The sequence below is a fragment of the Manis pentadactyla genome, chromosome 4 (assembly GCF_030020395.1).
Source record: "Manis pentadactyla isolate mManPen7 chromosome 4, mManPen7.hap1, whole genome shotgun sequence".
Lineage (NCBI taxonomy): Eukaryota > Metazoa > Chordata > Mammalia > Pholidota > Manidae > Manis > Manis pentadactyla.
The window spans coordinates 107,179,599-107,194,168 of NC_080022.1; the positions used below are offsets into that span (position 1 = coordinate 107,179,599).

The 14,570-nt window shown below is 52.5% G+C and overlaps 1 protein-coding gene across 4 annotated transcripts in view; it reads right to left on the reverse strand.

Annotated features, from left to right (window-relative positions):
• The window catches only part of TBX15 (T-box transcription factor 15), a 118,784-nt gene extending 105,209 nt beyond the window's left edge, over window positions 1-13,575 (reverse strand). Inside the window, exons 1-2 of one of the 4 annotated variants that reach the window (XM_057500596.1) lie at window positions 13,501-13,575; window positions 1,215-1,435 (exon numbers count right to left, since the gene is read on the reverse strand). Coding sequence is in view for 2 of the 4 variants with exons in the window: in XM_036924443.2 (XP_036780338.1) it covers window positions 265-469 (205 nt within the window). In the remaining 2 variants the exon portion in view is untranslated. Of the gene's footprint in view, window positions 1-264; window positions 1,184-1,214; window positions 1,436-1,596; window positions 3,080-13,500 lie in introns of those variants that run through there. The other 3 variants (XM_057500595.1, XM_036924443.2, XM_057500597.1) reach the window with 3 other exon arrangements.
• Between the last annotated feature and the right edge of the window lie 995 nt (window positions 13,576-14,570).

Here is a 14,570-nt window from a genome sequence, read left to right on the forward strand (position 1 = left end):
TGAACCCAGAAGTGGAAGAAGGGATGCTAGCCAGGAGGGGCCCTCGCTAGAGGCTGGCGACGAAACTGCAAGGTTCAGGCCAGTTCCCGCAAATTGGTTCAGAAGAATTCAGAAAGGCTCAAGACATTTGCGCGAAGAAAAACAAACCCGCTCTGGAGCAAGGCAGGCTTCAGCGGCCAGGGCCTCTCTCCCCACCTTGGGCTCGCCGCTGCCGCCCGGCGTCCCTCTCCGCCCGCCTCCCGCGGTCTGATCCTACGCACTCACCGGGGTGAGGCTCCAGGCCGTGTGCGGCCGCGTCCTCCGCGTCTCCGAGTGGGCCCGCGGGACTCAGCGCCTCCATGGACAAGTCCAGCCCTTTCTCCTCCCAGTCTCGCAGTTTCCGCTTTTTATTTGAGCCGATCAAGGCTTCAACGGAGAAGGCATGTGCTCGCGAGCTCAGGGCGACTGCAGATCTTCTCCTTTCACTCATCTTAGCCGCCCGCACCCCGGTTCCCGTTCGCCCCGCTACTGAGGGAGCAGCCCGCGCGCGCCCTCACGCTCCGAGCGCCCGCCGGGCCGGCGGCGGCTCCGAGACGGCGGCTGCAGGGATCCTCTGCTCCTCTCCTGCGCCCTGCCCCGCCCTTAGCCACCGGCCCAGACAGGCAGCCCTAGATGCCCCAGCCGCTAGCAACGAGCGCCCAGAGCGTCTCCCGCTCGCTGCATGAGCGCCCGAGTCTTGCTTCCCACCCACTGGGGCAGGCGCTTACAGGCTGTGCAGGCTGGACTTCATCTTTTTTTATTCTGTCTCTCTCTCCCCTACCTCTCCCTCTTCCTCTCTTGGTCTTCCCGTCCTTCCTCTGATCCAAACTTCTGGGAAACTTTTTTTTTCTAAATTCCTCCTTTCCCGAGTTGCTGGGGGCAGGCGGTGCGCTCCTGTCCGAGGGGCGACGGAGGGAGGGGGGAGGAAGGGAAAGGCAGAGGGGAAAAAAAGCCGGCCCCCGACCAATAGCGAGGAGGGAACAGGAGAAACCCTGAACGCGCAGGCCAATGAGAGGTGGGGAGAGACTGAGGCTCGGGCCAAGGCTTCGCTCGGGTCTTCCTCAGCTTGGTCCTGGGCCGACTTTAACCCCTGGCTTCCCGGTCCCCCGTGGGCTCCCCGTTGGCGCAGGGAGAGGAGCTGGAAGTCGAAGTCTGACCTGTGCCATTACAAACTCCTTCAAGTCCCAAATCCTTACCTTTTCCTCCCAAATCTGCTAGGTCTCAAAGACGCTGCAAGCCAAGAGTCATTTAATTACAGATCTGGAATTTGGGGGCTGCGACCAAATGTCAACCTGTCCAAAAACAGGAACGACTCATAATCTCCGCGCCTGCCCCCAGATGCTTTTGGATCTGCTGGTTCCGTCCGGATTTCACCACACGGGTTCTTATTTTCCTGTTGAACGATTTCTAAGCAGCTCTAGTTAAAGCAAAACGAAAGAAACAAAAAAGCCCCGTCACTATCCAGGGTCTTGTAACTGAAAAATCGAAAGATCGCTTCCTCCTTCCAACTCTATCTGGGAGAGAAGGAGACCTAGGCGCCCTCAAAACAGGAGGCCGGCGGTGGGACGCGGAGCTTACCGCGCGCTCCGCAGGCGATGCCGAATGGGCCTGCTCGCAGCAAATGATCGCCTCCCTTCTGCGTGGATGCTGAGCAGAGCCTCGCCTGCTTGGGGCGCTTGTTCTGGAAAACCCACGGAGAGGGGCTGGGCTAGGGCAGCCAGGAACTTTGACAGCGGAAAGGGAGCTTTTTAAAATTCCCATCAAATCCGATCACCTCCCAAGCCCAGCTCTCCCCACCCGCTGATCCTCCCTCTGCTCTTCAAAAAAAAAAAATTCAGGACAGTGCGGTCGTCAGGGATTTCTAAGGAACTTAAAATCCAATACTGATGGCCATTCTCATTTCCTGCATCCCCTCGAGGTTATACTACTGGTCGCGGGCCACAAGAGACTCCAAGCGGAGTCCAGCTCAGAGCCAGTTCAGAGGGGCCGAAAAGTTGATCTTGCCAAGCTGGAAAAAGGTCTCGGATTTCGCAGACGACAGCCTCGCCACTGCCTGATCTTCCAGTCCCTGGTTGAGACTCCTGCATTCCCGCGCAAAGAGGCAGCATAAGAGCCAGCTTCTCGGTGCGAGCGACAGACCAAGAGGCCCAGCAAACAAGTTTCGCGAACAGCCGGGCCCTGAGCCCTCAAGCCTTGGGCAGAGGGGTCCAAGGCTTTTCATAGACACCCCAAGAATGAGTAACCATCAGTCCCCCCACCGCGAGGCAAGAAGGGAGGGCCTGTCGGGCCTCTCAAACTCTGCATTTCCCTCCCAACCGCGGAAGGCAGACCTGGAGATCAAGTCCTTGCTCTTATAGTTGAAAGTGCTCTGGCGCTGGACGCAAGGAGCAAATGTCATGAATGTACTTTGGGCCTCTTTGGAGGCTAGGGGAAAAGGTCACTTTTGACCTCCCTCAATTCCGCTCCGCCCTGAGGAGAGGAAGCTGGCCGCACAGCAAATGCAGAAAGAATAATGTTAAAGCCACCAGATGAGTGTGATTCAACCAAGCTCGGCCTCCCAGGTCTTCCAGGAGCCTGTGTCACAGTCTTAGTAGTCTTCCAGAAGCCCTCCAAGAACCCTTGGATCTAGAAGCTAAGTACTGAGCCCTTCAGCTTCTCCCTGCAGTGCTGCAGGGCAAACTGCCAGCCAGGGCAGCAAGTCATAGGGCCTCTCACCTCAGTCACCCCTATGTTTCTTCCAGGAACCTTGCAGAAAGTGACTGTGTATTCACCACCACCCACCTTCAGCAAAGGAGTTGGAGACAAAGCAGGCCAGGATAGGGCAGGTACCTTCACCAGTGGCTGGGATCTGTCCTTCAGCTCTGGATGCTGCTGTCACCACCTGGGGCTGGAGCCTGCCAGAACCAGGCCTAGTGGGTAGGGATGGAACTGGCCTGTATTTTTACTCAGTGCTGTCCTCTCCCACCTCCCAGTGCCTGCACCTCCTTTTTTCTTCTGGCAGCCTCTTGCCTTGGCTTTCTCTGCTAGATGGTTTGGATTGAGATGTAGATACATCACAGGCCCTATACCCTCCCAAGGCCATGAAATTTCTCAAGAAGATGAATTTTTGTCACCCAGGCACTTAGGTGTAGGTCCAGAAGGCCTGCACCATGTAGGTATCTACACACACATCCCCAAGAGTACATAGAGAAGTGAGCAATGCCTTCGGTGGCATGCAGCTCACCCCAAAGTACACTTAATTCTGCCCAGAGTTCTCAGAGGAGCTCTTACATCCTTCGTTCAGACTGCACATAGGTTGCCCCCACCCCCATCCCACATACACACATATCCTGGAAGTGTATGTTTGGCCATTAAAATAAATTCAGACAGTAAGTAATGAAGCCAGGCTGGTTTGGGACAGTGCTGAAAACAGTCATTTTCCTCTAGGTAAATGGGAGGGCCAGGGAGATTTCTTTTTGTGACTATAAGAATCAGTCATTTTTTCAGGGGCATGCACCCCCTGGCATGTGACCATGTACTGATGAGAAGAAAGTCTGGAAAAAGATTAAGCAGGATGGTTTAATTTCTGTGACTTAGACGTATAATTGTATGTGATTGAGAGAAGAAAAGAGAGAATTAGGGATATTAAATATAAGAATCTGGGAACACGCTATGCATTTTTTTCCCACTCATTACATAAAAAGGCCTTCAGATTTCCTTTTCTTATCCCAGTTTCTCTCTCCTTTAACCTTAAGGAATAAAAATGGGGCCCCTAATGTATGAAGCTAATTACTGAAGCAATCCCCAGTTTTCCCAGGCATGGGTTCCAGCCTGAAATAGTTTAGGTTTATTTGAAGCTGAGGATGACTGACATGGACCAAGCCGAAGGTCCCACCCTCCGTCCACCCCACCCCTACCCCTTTCCCCTACCCTGTCCCTGCAGGGCCCCAAAGAAGAAGAGATGGTTGCTTAGCACCTGAGAAGTCAGAAGAGATCTAGGGGTGGGATAGAGGCACCAAGAGGAACTCACTCACCCCCTGCAGGGACATATGTGAAGTGAGTGCCCACGCCTAGCTTTGAGAGGAGGTAAACCAAAAAGAGGACAGCAGCATAGTCACAGCTCATCTAAAACTGAGGGTGTCCATATATTATGATTTTTCACAGAGTTCTGCCACATAGAGACAAAAGTCCTAGAAATGGAACCCCTTACAGCCTCCATATACCTGTGTTTTCCTTCTATTTCTCCACACTAAATACCACCCTAAATACTACCACTGCCAATGCTTCATTCACCAGAGGTGGTAATTTTGCAGTTTTGAGAGAGTAATCGAAAACCAAGTTAAAAATAGTTGGCCAGCAGGTCGTGTTTAAACTGCCCCTATACACATGGGCAGGACACTCTTTGGTGGCAAAGATATTACAATGAATCGGGTCTGTCCAAGCAGGTAATAAAACATTATGAGGCCACTACAGGGTGGGAGGAAATCACGGGGACTCCAAAGCAGGTCCAATTCAGTTTCAAACTGTGACCTTAGGCATGTCAATTAATGGCCTGTACCTCAGTTTCCCTGTTCGCAGAGCGAACGGGCCCTAAATAGTTTACAACTAAACAAAACAAGCAAGATAATCAGAGGCAGGACAAACCTGAGGTTTTATTATTTGGTGTGACCGAATCTTCCGGGAATGTGAGGCCAAGGTACCCACTTTTCACTTCTTTTCCCAAATTGGCGCCCGTCACGGAGTGGCATGACTGGCCTGGAGCCCTCCGGTGGGCGTTGTGGTGGGGGGGAGCTGGTTTCTGGCAATGCCCGCCCAAGGCCAGTGGGCGGAGACAGCGAGGGTCCACTCCCCCAGGCTGCATCTGGCATCTCGAGTCGCCCGTGTCCGTTCAGGTTGCCGGGAGCTGCGGGACGGTCCTGTGTCGTTGACTATTTAACCACTCCCTCACACTATTTAAAAATAAAAGTCCGTGGGGGCGAAAGGTCTTTAATGATGTTTTTTTGTTTTCACGAAATAAAATCTTTTGTTTTTATTTTAAACTAGCAGCGTGCCCACTTCTTGGTCCTTCCAGATGTTTGCAATAAAATCGCAGGTTTTGCCTTTGGGATTGGAAATAAAATTTAACGGCCTTCACCCTGTAATTATTCTCTTAGCTCGCCCTTCATAAATTTACCTGCTTTCTACCGGCGTTGGGGTAGGGGGCGAGCGAAAGGAGAGAAAGCCCCGATTTTATATTTGTTGACTATAAAAAAAGCGCCACCCGGTTTCCTCGCCTTCGGCGGCCGCGGTGTAGCCGGGAGAGCCTGACCCGGTGGCAGCAACATTGCGCTATTGTTCGCTGACTGCGGTCTGCGCCGGAGGCGGGCCCCTCCACAAAGGGGGCCTTGTGCCGCCCTGCCCGGAGCGGCAGCGCCCAGGAGGTGAGGAAATCCTGTGCCCCTAGGCTTAGCTCCTCTTTCCGTTGGGCGTATCGCGCAACTGAGACAGTTGGACCTTCGCCTTCAGTTTGCACCAGCCGTGCAGGACGCCAGCTCCGGACCTGCCAGCCCGAGTCTTCGATGGAAACGAAACCTCCAGCCTGCGCTGAGCCCACTCAATGTGAGGGAGGAGCCTGCCTCTGGATACCAAGGTGCTACGGAAAGGCCGGCTGGGGGCGCGGGACAAGGGCCTACCCCTTTCCTTCTTGCATGGACTGGGCTGGAAGGTACATGCTGGCACCCCTCAGGAGCTCAAGGTTGCTTGGCAAATCTAAACAACCCAACCCAAAATCAGAGGATTTGGAGGCCACCAGCGTGCACCCTAAAATAAATGTGGGCACATCACTACTATATACTTGTATAGTAAGCTGATACTGTACAAGATGTATTTTGCATGACTACACAAAACCATTATTCTATCTATCCAGCAAGATAAACGTTCATGTATATACACTGTGTACAGCTACATGTGTGTACCCACATGCTTTTCTAGGACCAACCATTCATGCAGAAACAACACATGCTTGGGTACACAGCGTCACACACAGGGCCATATGGGGAAACATCCTAGCTACACAGTCAGCTGGCCCCAAAGTCTGCAGAAATCTACAGGCATTCTGCTTGCTGCATCTCTATTCACAACACAGCTCCCTCCTGTGTTGTGCTTCAACTATGAAGCTGTACCTCTGGATTCTCTCCTTCAGCTGCACAAAGCTACCTGCGTGTCAAGATCTCATAGATGACAAAAGAAAGGAAAAATGATGAACACCACCTTTGAAGTCTCACCCCTTGGGAATGCCACCCAATGCCTTGGAGAGATCAGGATGTTCCGCAAAGCCCAGGAGACCTAGCAGGGACTGGAAGACTGAGCAGAGAGAAGTGGTGGCACCAAGCAGGAGCAGCAGGGTTTTGTCTTATTTTGTTTTATTGACATGCAGCTCCTTTCACCCTCCAGCCAGTGGGCCTTGGGTCAGAAAGCCACACCATAGGAGCCAGGCACTTTCTAGGCAGAGAATTCTTTCCAGTTCTCCCTGACCTTTGGACTCCCAGCTCTTCCAGCTCTAAATGTGACTCCACTTGCCCCTTTCTGCTGGGGTTGCAGGTGCTTGGCTAAGAAGGTTAAGCGTTCCCTTTGTTTTTTCCACTGAGAGGAAGGGTTATCTAAAACTTACAGGGGTGAAGAAGGGGACAAGCACCAGATTCCCTGGGACCTACGGCAGGGGCTCATGGTGTGACCAGGTGGGGGGCTGCTGAGGCTGGCAGTAGTGAGGCCGGACAGAGCACCTAGAGCCCTGAAATGGTCTGCCACAAGGACCAGCAGCTAAAGGTGAACAAAATTTGAGGCATTAGGGCCTTGATGTGATAGCTTTGTCGCCAGAAGCACTTTAATTTCTCTTGTTACTAATAAAAATTGGCCATCCAAGAGCAAAATGTCTTCAGTAGAACTACACAAGCTAGCCAGGCCCTGAGCTGTCACTCGCAAACACGGACAAGTAGAATCTAACAGCCCCCTTACGGTCCATCTTTCCCTTGCACTGCTGATGGACAAATTGTCCGTTATACATGGAGAGTGGAAAAACAGCTCTCTGATCATGCAGCTCTGATGAGGCTGGGGAGTTGATACTCCTCGAGTGTGTCTCGAGGTCAGAGTAGCTGGAGTGGCCAGACAGGTGCTTGCCTCTAACACTCAGACTGGGAAGGGAAGGAAGGAGCTGGCTGGGGGCACGGGGTTGGGTTGTGTGAGCCAGATCATGGGAGGCTTCTTGTTCGCTTTGGTCCATAAGTCATAGGCCACCTCTTTGGCCCTTCTTGGGTGAAACCAAATTAAAGGGGATGAAAAAAAATCTGGAACTTTGTGGTAATATGTATTGCTTCCTTGGTGATGCAGAAACTAGCTGGGTTAAGGAAAGTACCATCTTGGGGAGCCTATTGTTGGACAAATGAGCCCTCAGAAGGTTTTTAAAATATATTTAAAATACTGTTTTATATATATATAATATATACCACATTATATGAAACCAATTATATATATAATTTATATATATGTGTAGTTGTTTTACAATTCCAACTGTCTTTCAGAACGAAAACACCTATACCTCTAGGTGGGTGTTTGTGGAGAGGCCACATTGCCGGAGTTCTAGAGTCTGCCAGTCAGAAGAGATGGGGGAGAGAGGCAGTTCCACACAGGTGACACTCAAACAGCAGCAAGAGGCATTGCACTCTGGCCCACAGCCAAGCACCCCAGAAAGCCAGGGGTGAGGAAGTTAAAAAAATTATTTTTCCCATAATCAGGAAAAATAATCACTTATCTTCACATACTTTCCAAGGATTTCACAGAACAGTCAACAAATCCAGGAAAAGGATGGCATTCCCAGGGTAGAAAAATCAATGACTCGACATTCTCCTGATTCGTAATGGTGTCTGCAGCACCAGAGGCCCAGGAGTTTGCAGATTCTGTGGCACAAGAGCCAGGGGCACACCTGCCCCCAAAATTGCTCTCCTTGGCTGCTGTCACTGGAAATAAGAACTTCTGACCCAGCTCAAAGAACAGTGGAAGGCAATGCCATCCAGAGGCCCCTGCTTCCAAGAAAATCAGAGAAAGGAAAGATAACTGTTTATTTCCGCAGCCTTTGTTTCTTGCCATCAAGTCTCATTCCTTAACTCCTCTCTTTCTGGTCTGCACCACTTATGAATAGCTAATATTTCTTGAGCATTTACTCTGTGCCATGCCCTGTGTTACATGCTAATTTAGCTGTATTAAGTCATTCCACCCACTTCAAGTTCTATGAAGAACCAAGAACTTGTGTTGCTGGTCCCATTTTAGAGAAGAGAAAACTGAGGTACAGATGGGTTGTGTAACTTGGTGGGAACCTACAGTTTTTCAGTGCAGGTTACCTAGATCTAGAGACAGAATTCTTAAGTCCTATACATCCAGTCGCTCTTGGTAGGAATGCACTTAATGCAATTGCACACTTAGGTTCTCCCTGCCTGCAAGTGACTCAGGCAAAGGAGGTGAGGAAACGAGGGAGTTACTGATGAAATTCTCTTATACAGGCCGAAAAAAGCCCACCGCTATCTAAAATACACGCAGAAGGCTTTCCCCTTTTGAGCGCAGCATCCTTGTGCGGAGAGGCGAGGGGGTAGATAGAAGGGCTGGAGGTCCATCTGGTCCTTCCTCAGGGCGAGGCGCAGCAGACGCTGAGCAGAAGAGATACAACGCCAGGAACCACACTGGTGACTTCCAGGAAGGGAAACTGAGGGCATGTGTTAGTCCCTGGCGCGGCTCATGCAATAACCAAGATCAAGCTCCACGCTCGGGTTAGGCTCCTGTGGCTCCGTGGTATCTTTCCAGGCCGGCATCTGCCCGCGGACTCGCAGCCCCGGGCCTTCCTTCGCGGCGCCGGTCGGGTCGGCCTCGACCTCGGCTGCTTCGTTTTAGAAGCCTCGGCTTTCCAGGACTCTGACCCTTTATTGCTTCAAACCCCAAGCCACCCATTCCTTAAAGGCTTCCTGTCAGGCCCCTGCCCTCCCTGGCCTCCTACCCTCCACAGCACACGTATAGGCTGGTTACTGGGTGATTAGAAGCACCTGAGCCCTCAGCGCAGTTTGAAGCACCTCTTCTTCTCCAGTGGAATTTGTCTCCGCGGTGATGGTCGGCAATCAGATCTCTCAGCCCTCAGTTTTGGAGCTTCCTGAGGACAGGGTATGTTAATAGGCATGGGAGGCATCTCCATGACTCCACGGTCCCTGGAGAAATGCTGCTCCCTGTGATGGGCGCTCAAATAGTTTGAGTTCTTTCGCCCACCCCACCCCACACACACATTCACGGGGATCGACTTCCCTGTCCTCTACGTATTTTAATCCTCGTTTCTCCAGCTCAGATCCGTTTGAAATGCAAGCAAGGAACAGGTCTCGTGGCCTAGCACCGATTGGTATCCTTCGACAACAGAGCTGAGGACTCGGAAATCAATTTGTTGCGAAAGAGAGGATAGGGACAAAAAATTAGGTCCTCGGGGGCTACAGAGAGGGCGAACTCCGAAGTTTCTAAGATAAACCTTGGTTTGAGAAGGAAAGTCTTTGGCTTAATTTGGCGTGAAAAGGGAGTAAAGCAAAAGCCCTCCGCGCCCAAGGAAGTCTCGCGTGAAGGCACCAACCAGTTCTGGGGAGCCGGCTGGGCAGGAGCCACTGACTCATGCAGGAATCCCCACCTGTCAAACGGTGCACGTCCGCACTGATGCCCCCAAATCCTGCGCAACCTCCAGCTCCGACGGGCTCAGGCTGAGTTTGGTTGGGTTCCTGCTCCCTGATGGCGGCAGCCTCCTGCTGTAGCCCAGGTGTAGGCCTCGCTCTTCCCTCCCACCCCATGCGAAGGTTGGCCTGCGGGGGGCTGTGGGGAGAAGAGTCCCTGGGCGGCCCCGGGCGCGGGCCCCAGCCAGCCGCTTCCTGCGGGACCCAGAAACAGGAGAGGTGAAACGCAAGAAGACCTTCCCTCCTCCTTTTCCCTTTTCCCCGATTTTGGTTTCTCGGTGGAATGTTGGCAGCCTCTTGGGCTATTTTTTCTCCCCCTGATGGCAAAACCAGTCTCACTGGCCGACTTTCTCAGCGCAAGCACCGTATTGGAACTGCTGTTCCAGGAGATGCAGTTTCTGGGGCCAGTGCCCCTGGTGTGGGTGTTGACGCAGGACTGAGTTCCGCGCGGCTCCTCAACCTGCTTCCGCCCCTACTCCTACCCTCCACCCCTGTACCCCTGGCAGGGAACTTCCTCTGTGAAGCAAATGCGTTTTTTTCAACTAACCCAGGGACTGAGTCCATTCTCCTACCTGTTTAGGACTCCTGCTTGCTATCTAGCCATCTATTTTTCCTGGATGTTTACACAATAACTGGAAAACATGAGTTTGCATGTGTCTTGTGGGGAACACTGGGGAGAAGGATCAATGAGTGGAGGTATTCATCTGGCCAAGGAGAGAAAAGGCATGTGCAGAGCGGACCCACTGAGCCCCTCTCCTGGGCATAAGCCTTTGGCCCTGGGAGGCCCCTTGGGCACTCTTAAGACCATCAGCTTCTGTTTTGCTCTCAGTTCCCTGCACTGGCGCCAGCAGGCTCTCTCTGGGTTTAGCAGTGCAGGTAGGCCGGTTGCTCAGAGCCTGAGAAATGTGGATGGGGGCTTTTAGGACCGAGAGGTTGCAGAAAGCAAATGCCAGGAAAACATGAGAGTGAAAGGAAGTACAAAAGGAAAGAAAAATTTACGGAAGAGAGAAAGTAAAGAAAGGGAAAATAACAAAAGGAAAGAAATGGATAAAGAAATCAAAGGGAAAGAAAAATTGAAGGAAAGAGGTCAGGACTTCTTCAGCTTGAAATTCCAGCCCCACTCCTAGCCTGGGAATAAAATCCACTCCCCAGCCCCCACTTCGACCTGCCTTTACAAAGTAGGATTTGGGGTGAGTCAGGACCAAGGATTAGGGAGGGGGTCTGGAATGGGTCTTAAGGAGTAAGTACCTCCTGCAGAGCAGAGCCGCTGTGGCTAACCCCCTAGGGTTTCAAGCCCTTGGCTAAGGTTCTTAGCACAAACCAGACAAACCCAGTGTCCTAGCAGGACCAGCCTGCAGACTGAAGGGCAGAGACGCAGAAGCCTCCAGCATCACTTCTTCCAGCAATGATGTGTTGGATACAAAGTCGAGAGAGGAAGCAGAAGTGATTACAATCAGAGAACAGAAAAAGCACAGTTTTGAGGAGAAGGGGCTCAGGACCTTAAGGAATCAGAGACTCCAAGGAGGCCCTACAGCGGTGGGAGTTCGGCGACGTTTGCTTAGGCACAGGCGAGAGGGCCTTTCTGCTGCGTGTGAGGGTGGGAGGAGTTGGTTGGAAGCCCGCAGTGTCTGACTGACTCCATACCTAGAGTAATATTCTCCTCAAATCCAATTTGAGGTTATTATGCAAAATGCCAGGAAAGGTTGCACGTGGGTTTTATTTCGGTAAATCCCTTTGAGGAAAAGACGGATGGGAACCAGTTGATACTGGCGCTCCACCACCTAGTCTGTAGCTGCCCTCACTCTTTTCCGGGCCGGAAAGAGGGTGGAGGGCAACGAGTTCTGAAGGCAAGAGGTAGTTTTTCTCCCGGAGCTCCTCCGCACCCCCTTCCAATTCAATTCACCGAACTTGGAGCCTTAGCCTTAGTTTTCCCATTGCATTCCCTCCCACCCCCCAACCTCTCCACACCTTCTCTCCTACATCTCAAGGTCAAAGACAAATAAAGCCCAGCTTCCTGCCTCGGGTGAATCACTCAGACCAGTCTGAGGGGAGAAGGGAAGAAAAAAGCCGGGGAAGAGGAATGCGCTGCAACCCCCGGCGAACAGATGTGTTTGGCGTCCCGGGCCCAATCCTGGCCGGACCCAGAAAGCCAATGCTCATTCGTGCGCTCGCGGAATTACATTTTCTCCCCGGTCCAATCATCTCTTTACAGAAAAAAAAAAATTAAAGAAATAAAAATTGCTGCTTTGCAAGATCAAAGTGCCGCTTTCCAGTGCATCTGGTTGAGCACGGAGATGGGGGAGGGGACGGGGAATAGCGGCAGAGTCACAGTGACCCAGCTTCAAAGTGTTCTCAACAGTGAATTTTGGCCGTGGATTTTAAATTCTCCCCTTCAATTTCGCGGTGTGCGCAGCGGGGAGGCGCGTACCTGCGCTGGTTCTGGGTGCGCGGAGAAACCTGGCCTTGACCACCTCCTTGCCTGCGCTAGATTCTAAGCCCTGAGGCTCCTGCTGAGACACAGACTCGCAGACCACACAGGGGGCGTGGTGAGCGCGAAGACGAGGGTGTGTAATCAGCAACCGTAGGGTCACCAAAAATCCGAATAAACCGTGGAGAAAACACGAAATCGCCTTGCTCCAACTCAGGTAGCTGCTGGAGGCGCCTTGTCAGCCTTCGCTGCTCTCAGGCTGGAAGGTCACTTCTGCTACGCTAGGACTGGGGAGAACTAGGTCAAGGTTCGGATTATTCGGGGAACCGGGTCATTCGTAGACTTTGCATGGAGAGGGCTGTCAGGAACTTGATTGCAGAGTTGTTTCTGTGTGACTGGGCGACACTGCCGGCCTGGTCAATTAGGCCAGAGCTCCTTCGGGCCCCCATGCGCTTTCCTTAAGCGAAGAGCGGGGCTGGCACCCGCCACGCCAAGTGCTCGAAATTGTGGCTGGGGTCGCTGGCGCAGGAAGCCGCGAGAGGTGAGCGGCGAGTTCGCAGGGCTTGAATTTTTGAGACCGAAGAAGGTAAATCCAGGTTGGGCTAAGTCCCGGGGAGGGGCCGGCTGCCTCTCCACTTTCGCTGCGAGGTAACTGTGGAGCCAGGCGGCAGAGATGAGGGCTTTTTCCTTGTGGTCTGCGAAGCCTACCTACCCAGCAAGGCGCGTAGAGGGACTGCCACGTCTCCACTAGGCTCTTTGCGCCTTTTCGGGCAGGCCCCAGGGGACAAGCCGGAAGACGGCTTCTCCCAAAACCCGGCAGCCTTTCCTTTCCCGTAAAGACCGAGTGCTCAATGTCACCTCGATGGCACTTGATCTGAGTTGACTCTAGGTGGTCATTTTTGATGTCTCAAATTTCAGATTTTCCCGCCAGAGCAGGATGGGTTAAAATAACCAGCCGACAGCGTGCCTGCCCCTTCCTGCCCTGGGTTCCGCGTCTTCCTAGCTGCCGGCATGACTGCAACTATGAGAGAGCTCACGAGGGAGGCGGGGGGAAGGAGGAGATGGAGGGTGGCGCGAGTGGGTAACATGGTATTAGTATTCTCATTTCTAGAGAAGACAACCAAGGTCCCTATAACTTCGTCGACTGGTCCTAAGGTTCCTGAGCAACAAAGTTAAGACTCTTTACCCAGGTCAACTAAAATGTCTCGTTCTTCCCACCCCCTTAGGGGTGATTCCACCACCTAACTCTCCCTTCTCCCACCCGTCACTCCGGGTCATCGCCCCGCATCTTGAGCAGCTGGGCGCGGGGCCTGTACGCACAGCCCTCACCGTGTACGCCGGGCATCTCACCTCAGCCAGGCAGGTGCAGAGGTGGCGGGCGCGGGAGCCGTGAATCGTCTGGCCGAAGGGCAGAAGAAGGTTGGCCGCCTCCTTCTCTGCCCGATAGCTAAGGGGGCAGAGAAGGCGGGGGTCACAGAGCTGGGGAAACCGCCGTCAGCAGGTCCCGGCCCCGCCTCCCGAACACAAAGCCCAAGAAACCTTGGAACTTTCCATTGTCTGTGGGCTTCTGGGAGAACACGTGTTCTTGGGAGACCAGGATCACTGACCCCAAGTGCCAGGTTTTCTGGATATTGAATCTGTAGCAATCTCAACCCTAGAGGGTGGCAGGTGGTGAAGCTTCCCCCTTTCTTGTTTTCACTGAAGTTACACTCCTGCACCCCATGTTTGCTTTCCTATGTCTGCAAATCTCTCTTGTCTCCGCCCTTGGAGATGGGATTCCCAAGAGGGCCAAGACTCAGAATGCCGATCTTCTATTCTCACCACATTGTTAAAAAAAAAAAAAGAAAGAAACGTCTGCCTTTTCTCAGGAAAGAGCCGAGTGTGGGCGAGAACCTGACTCACTGGGCCATCAAATGGCTAACTAACCTTGCAGAAATCTCTTGATCACCATGCTGCACTTCGTTTATAAAGTTAGGTCGATTGGGCAGCCTAAAAAGAGTTCTGTGGTTGCTGGGACATCAACTGTGGTGCCTCCATCTGCGAGCACATCTGACATGTGTGCACATCTACATTTGAGTCCTGCCACCTGAGACCCACGAACACCAGCGCACAGACCCACACTGTCTTTCTGCCCCTCTACCTACTTTTCTTCCTTGCTGGGCTGGTGTCTGTCAGGTGATTAACGACCCCAGGTAGTGCAAGGAATTCAGCTTCCCAAGCTCAGCGTTTTCAATTCCTTAATTTGTCCCTAGGTGACTGTTAGCAATTTGGCTGTAGATCACATAGGGGGAGGGTGAGCAGCTGATTCAACACTGTTGAGCTGGGATTTGGTTTCTTTTTTAAAGGCGATTCAGAAAGCAGCCCCCCGGGAGAACTTCAAGAAGGCAGGAGGCGGCAGGCTGTGGAGGTCCCTGCTTTGG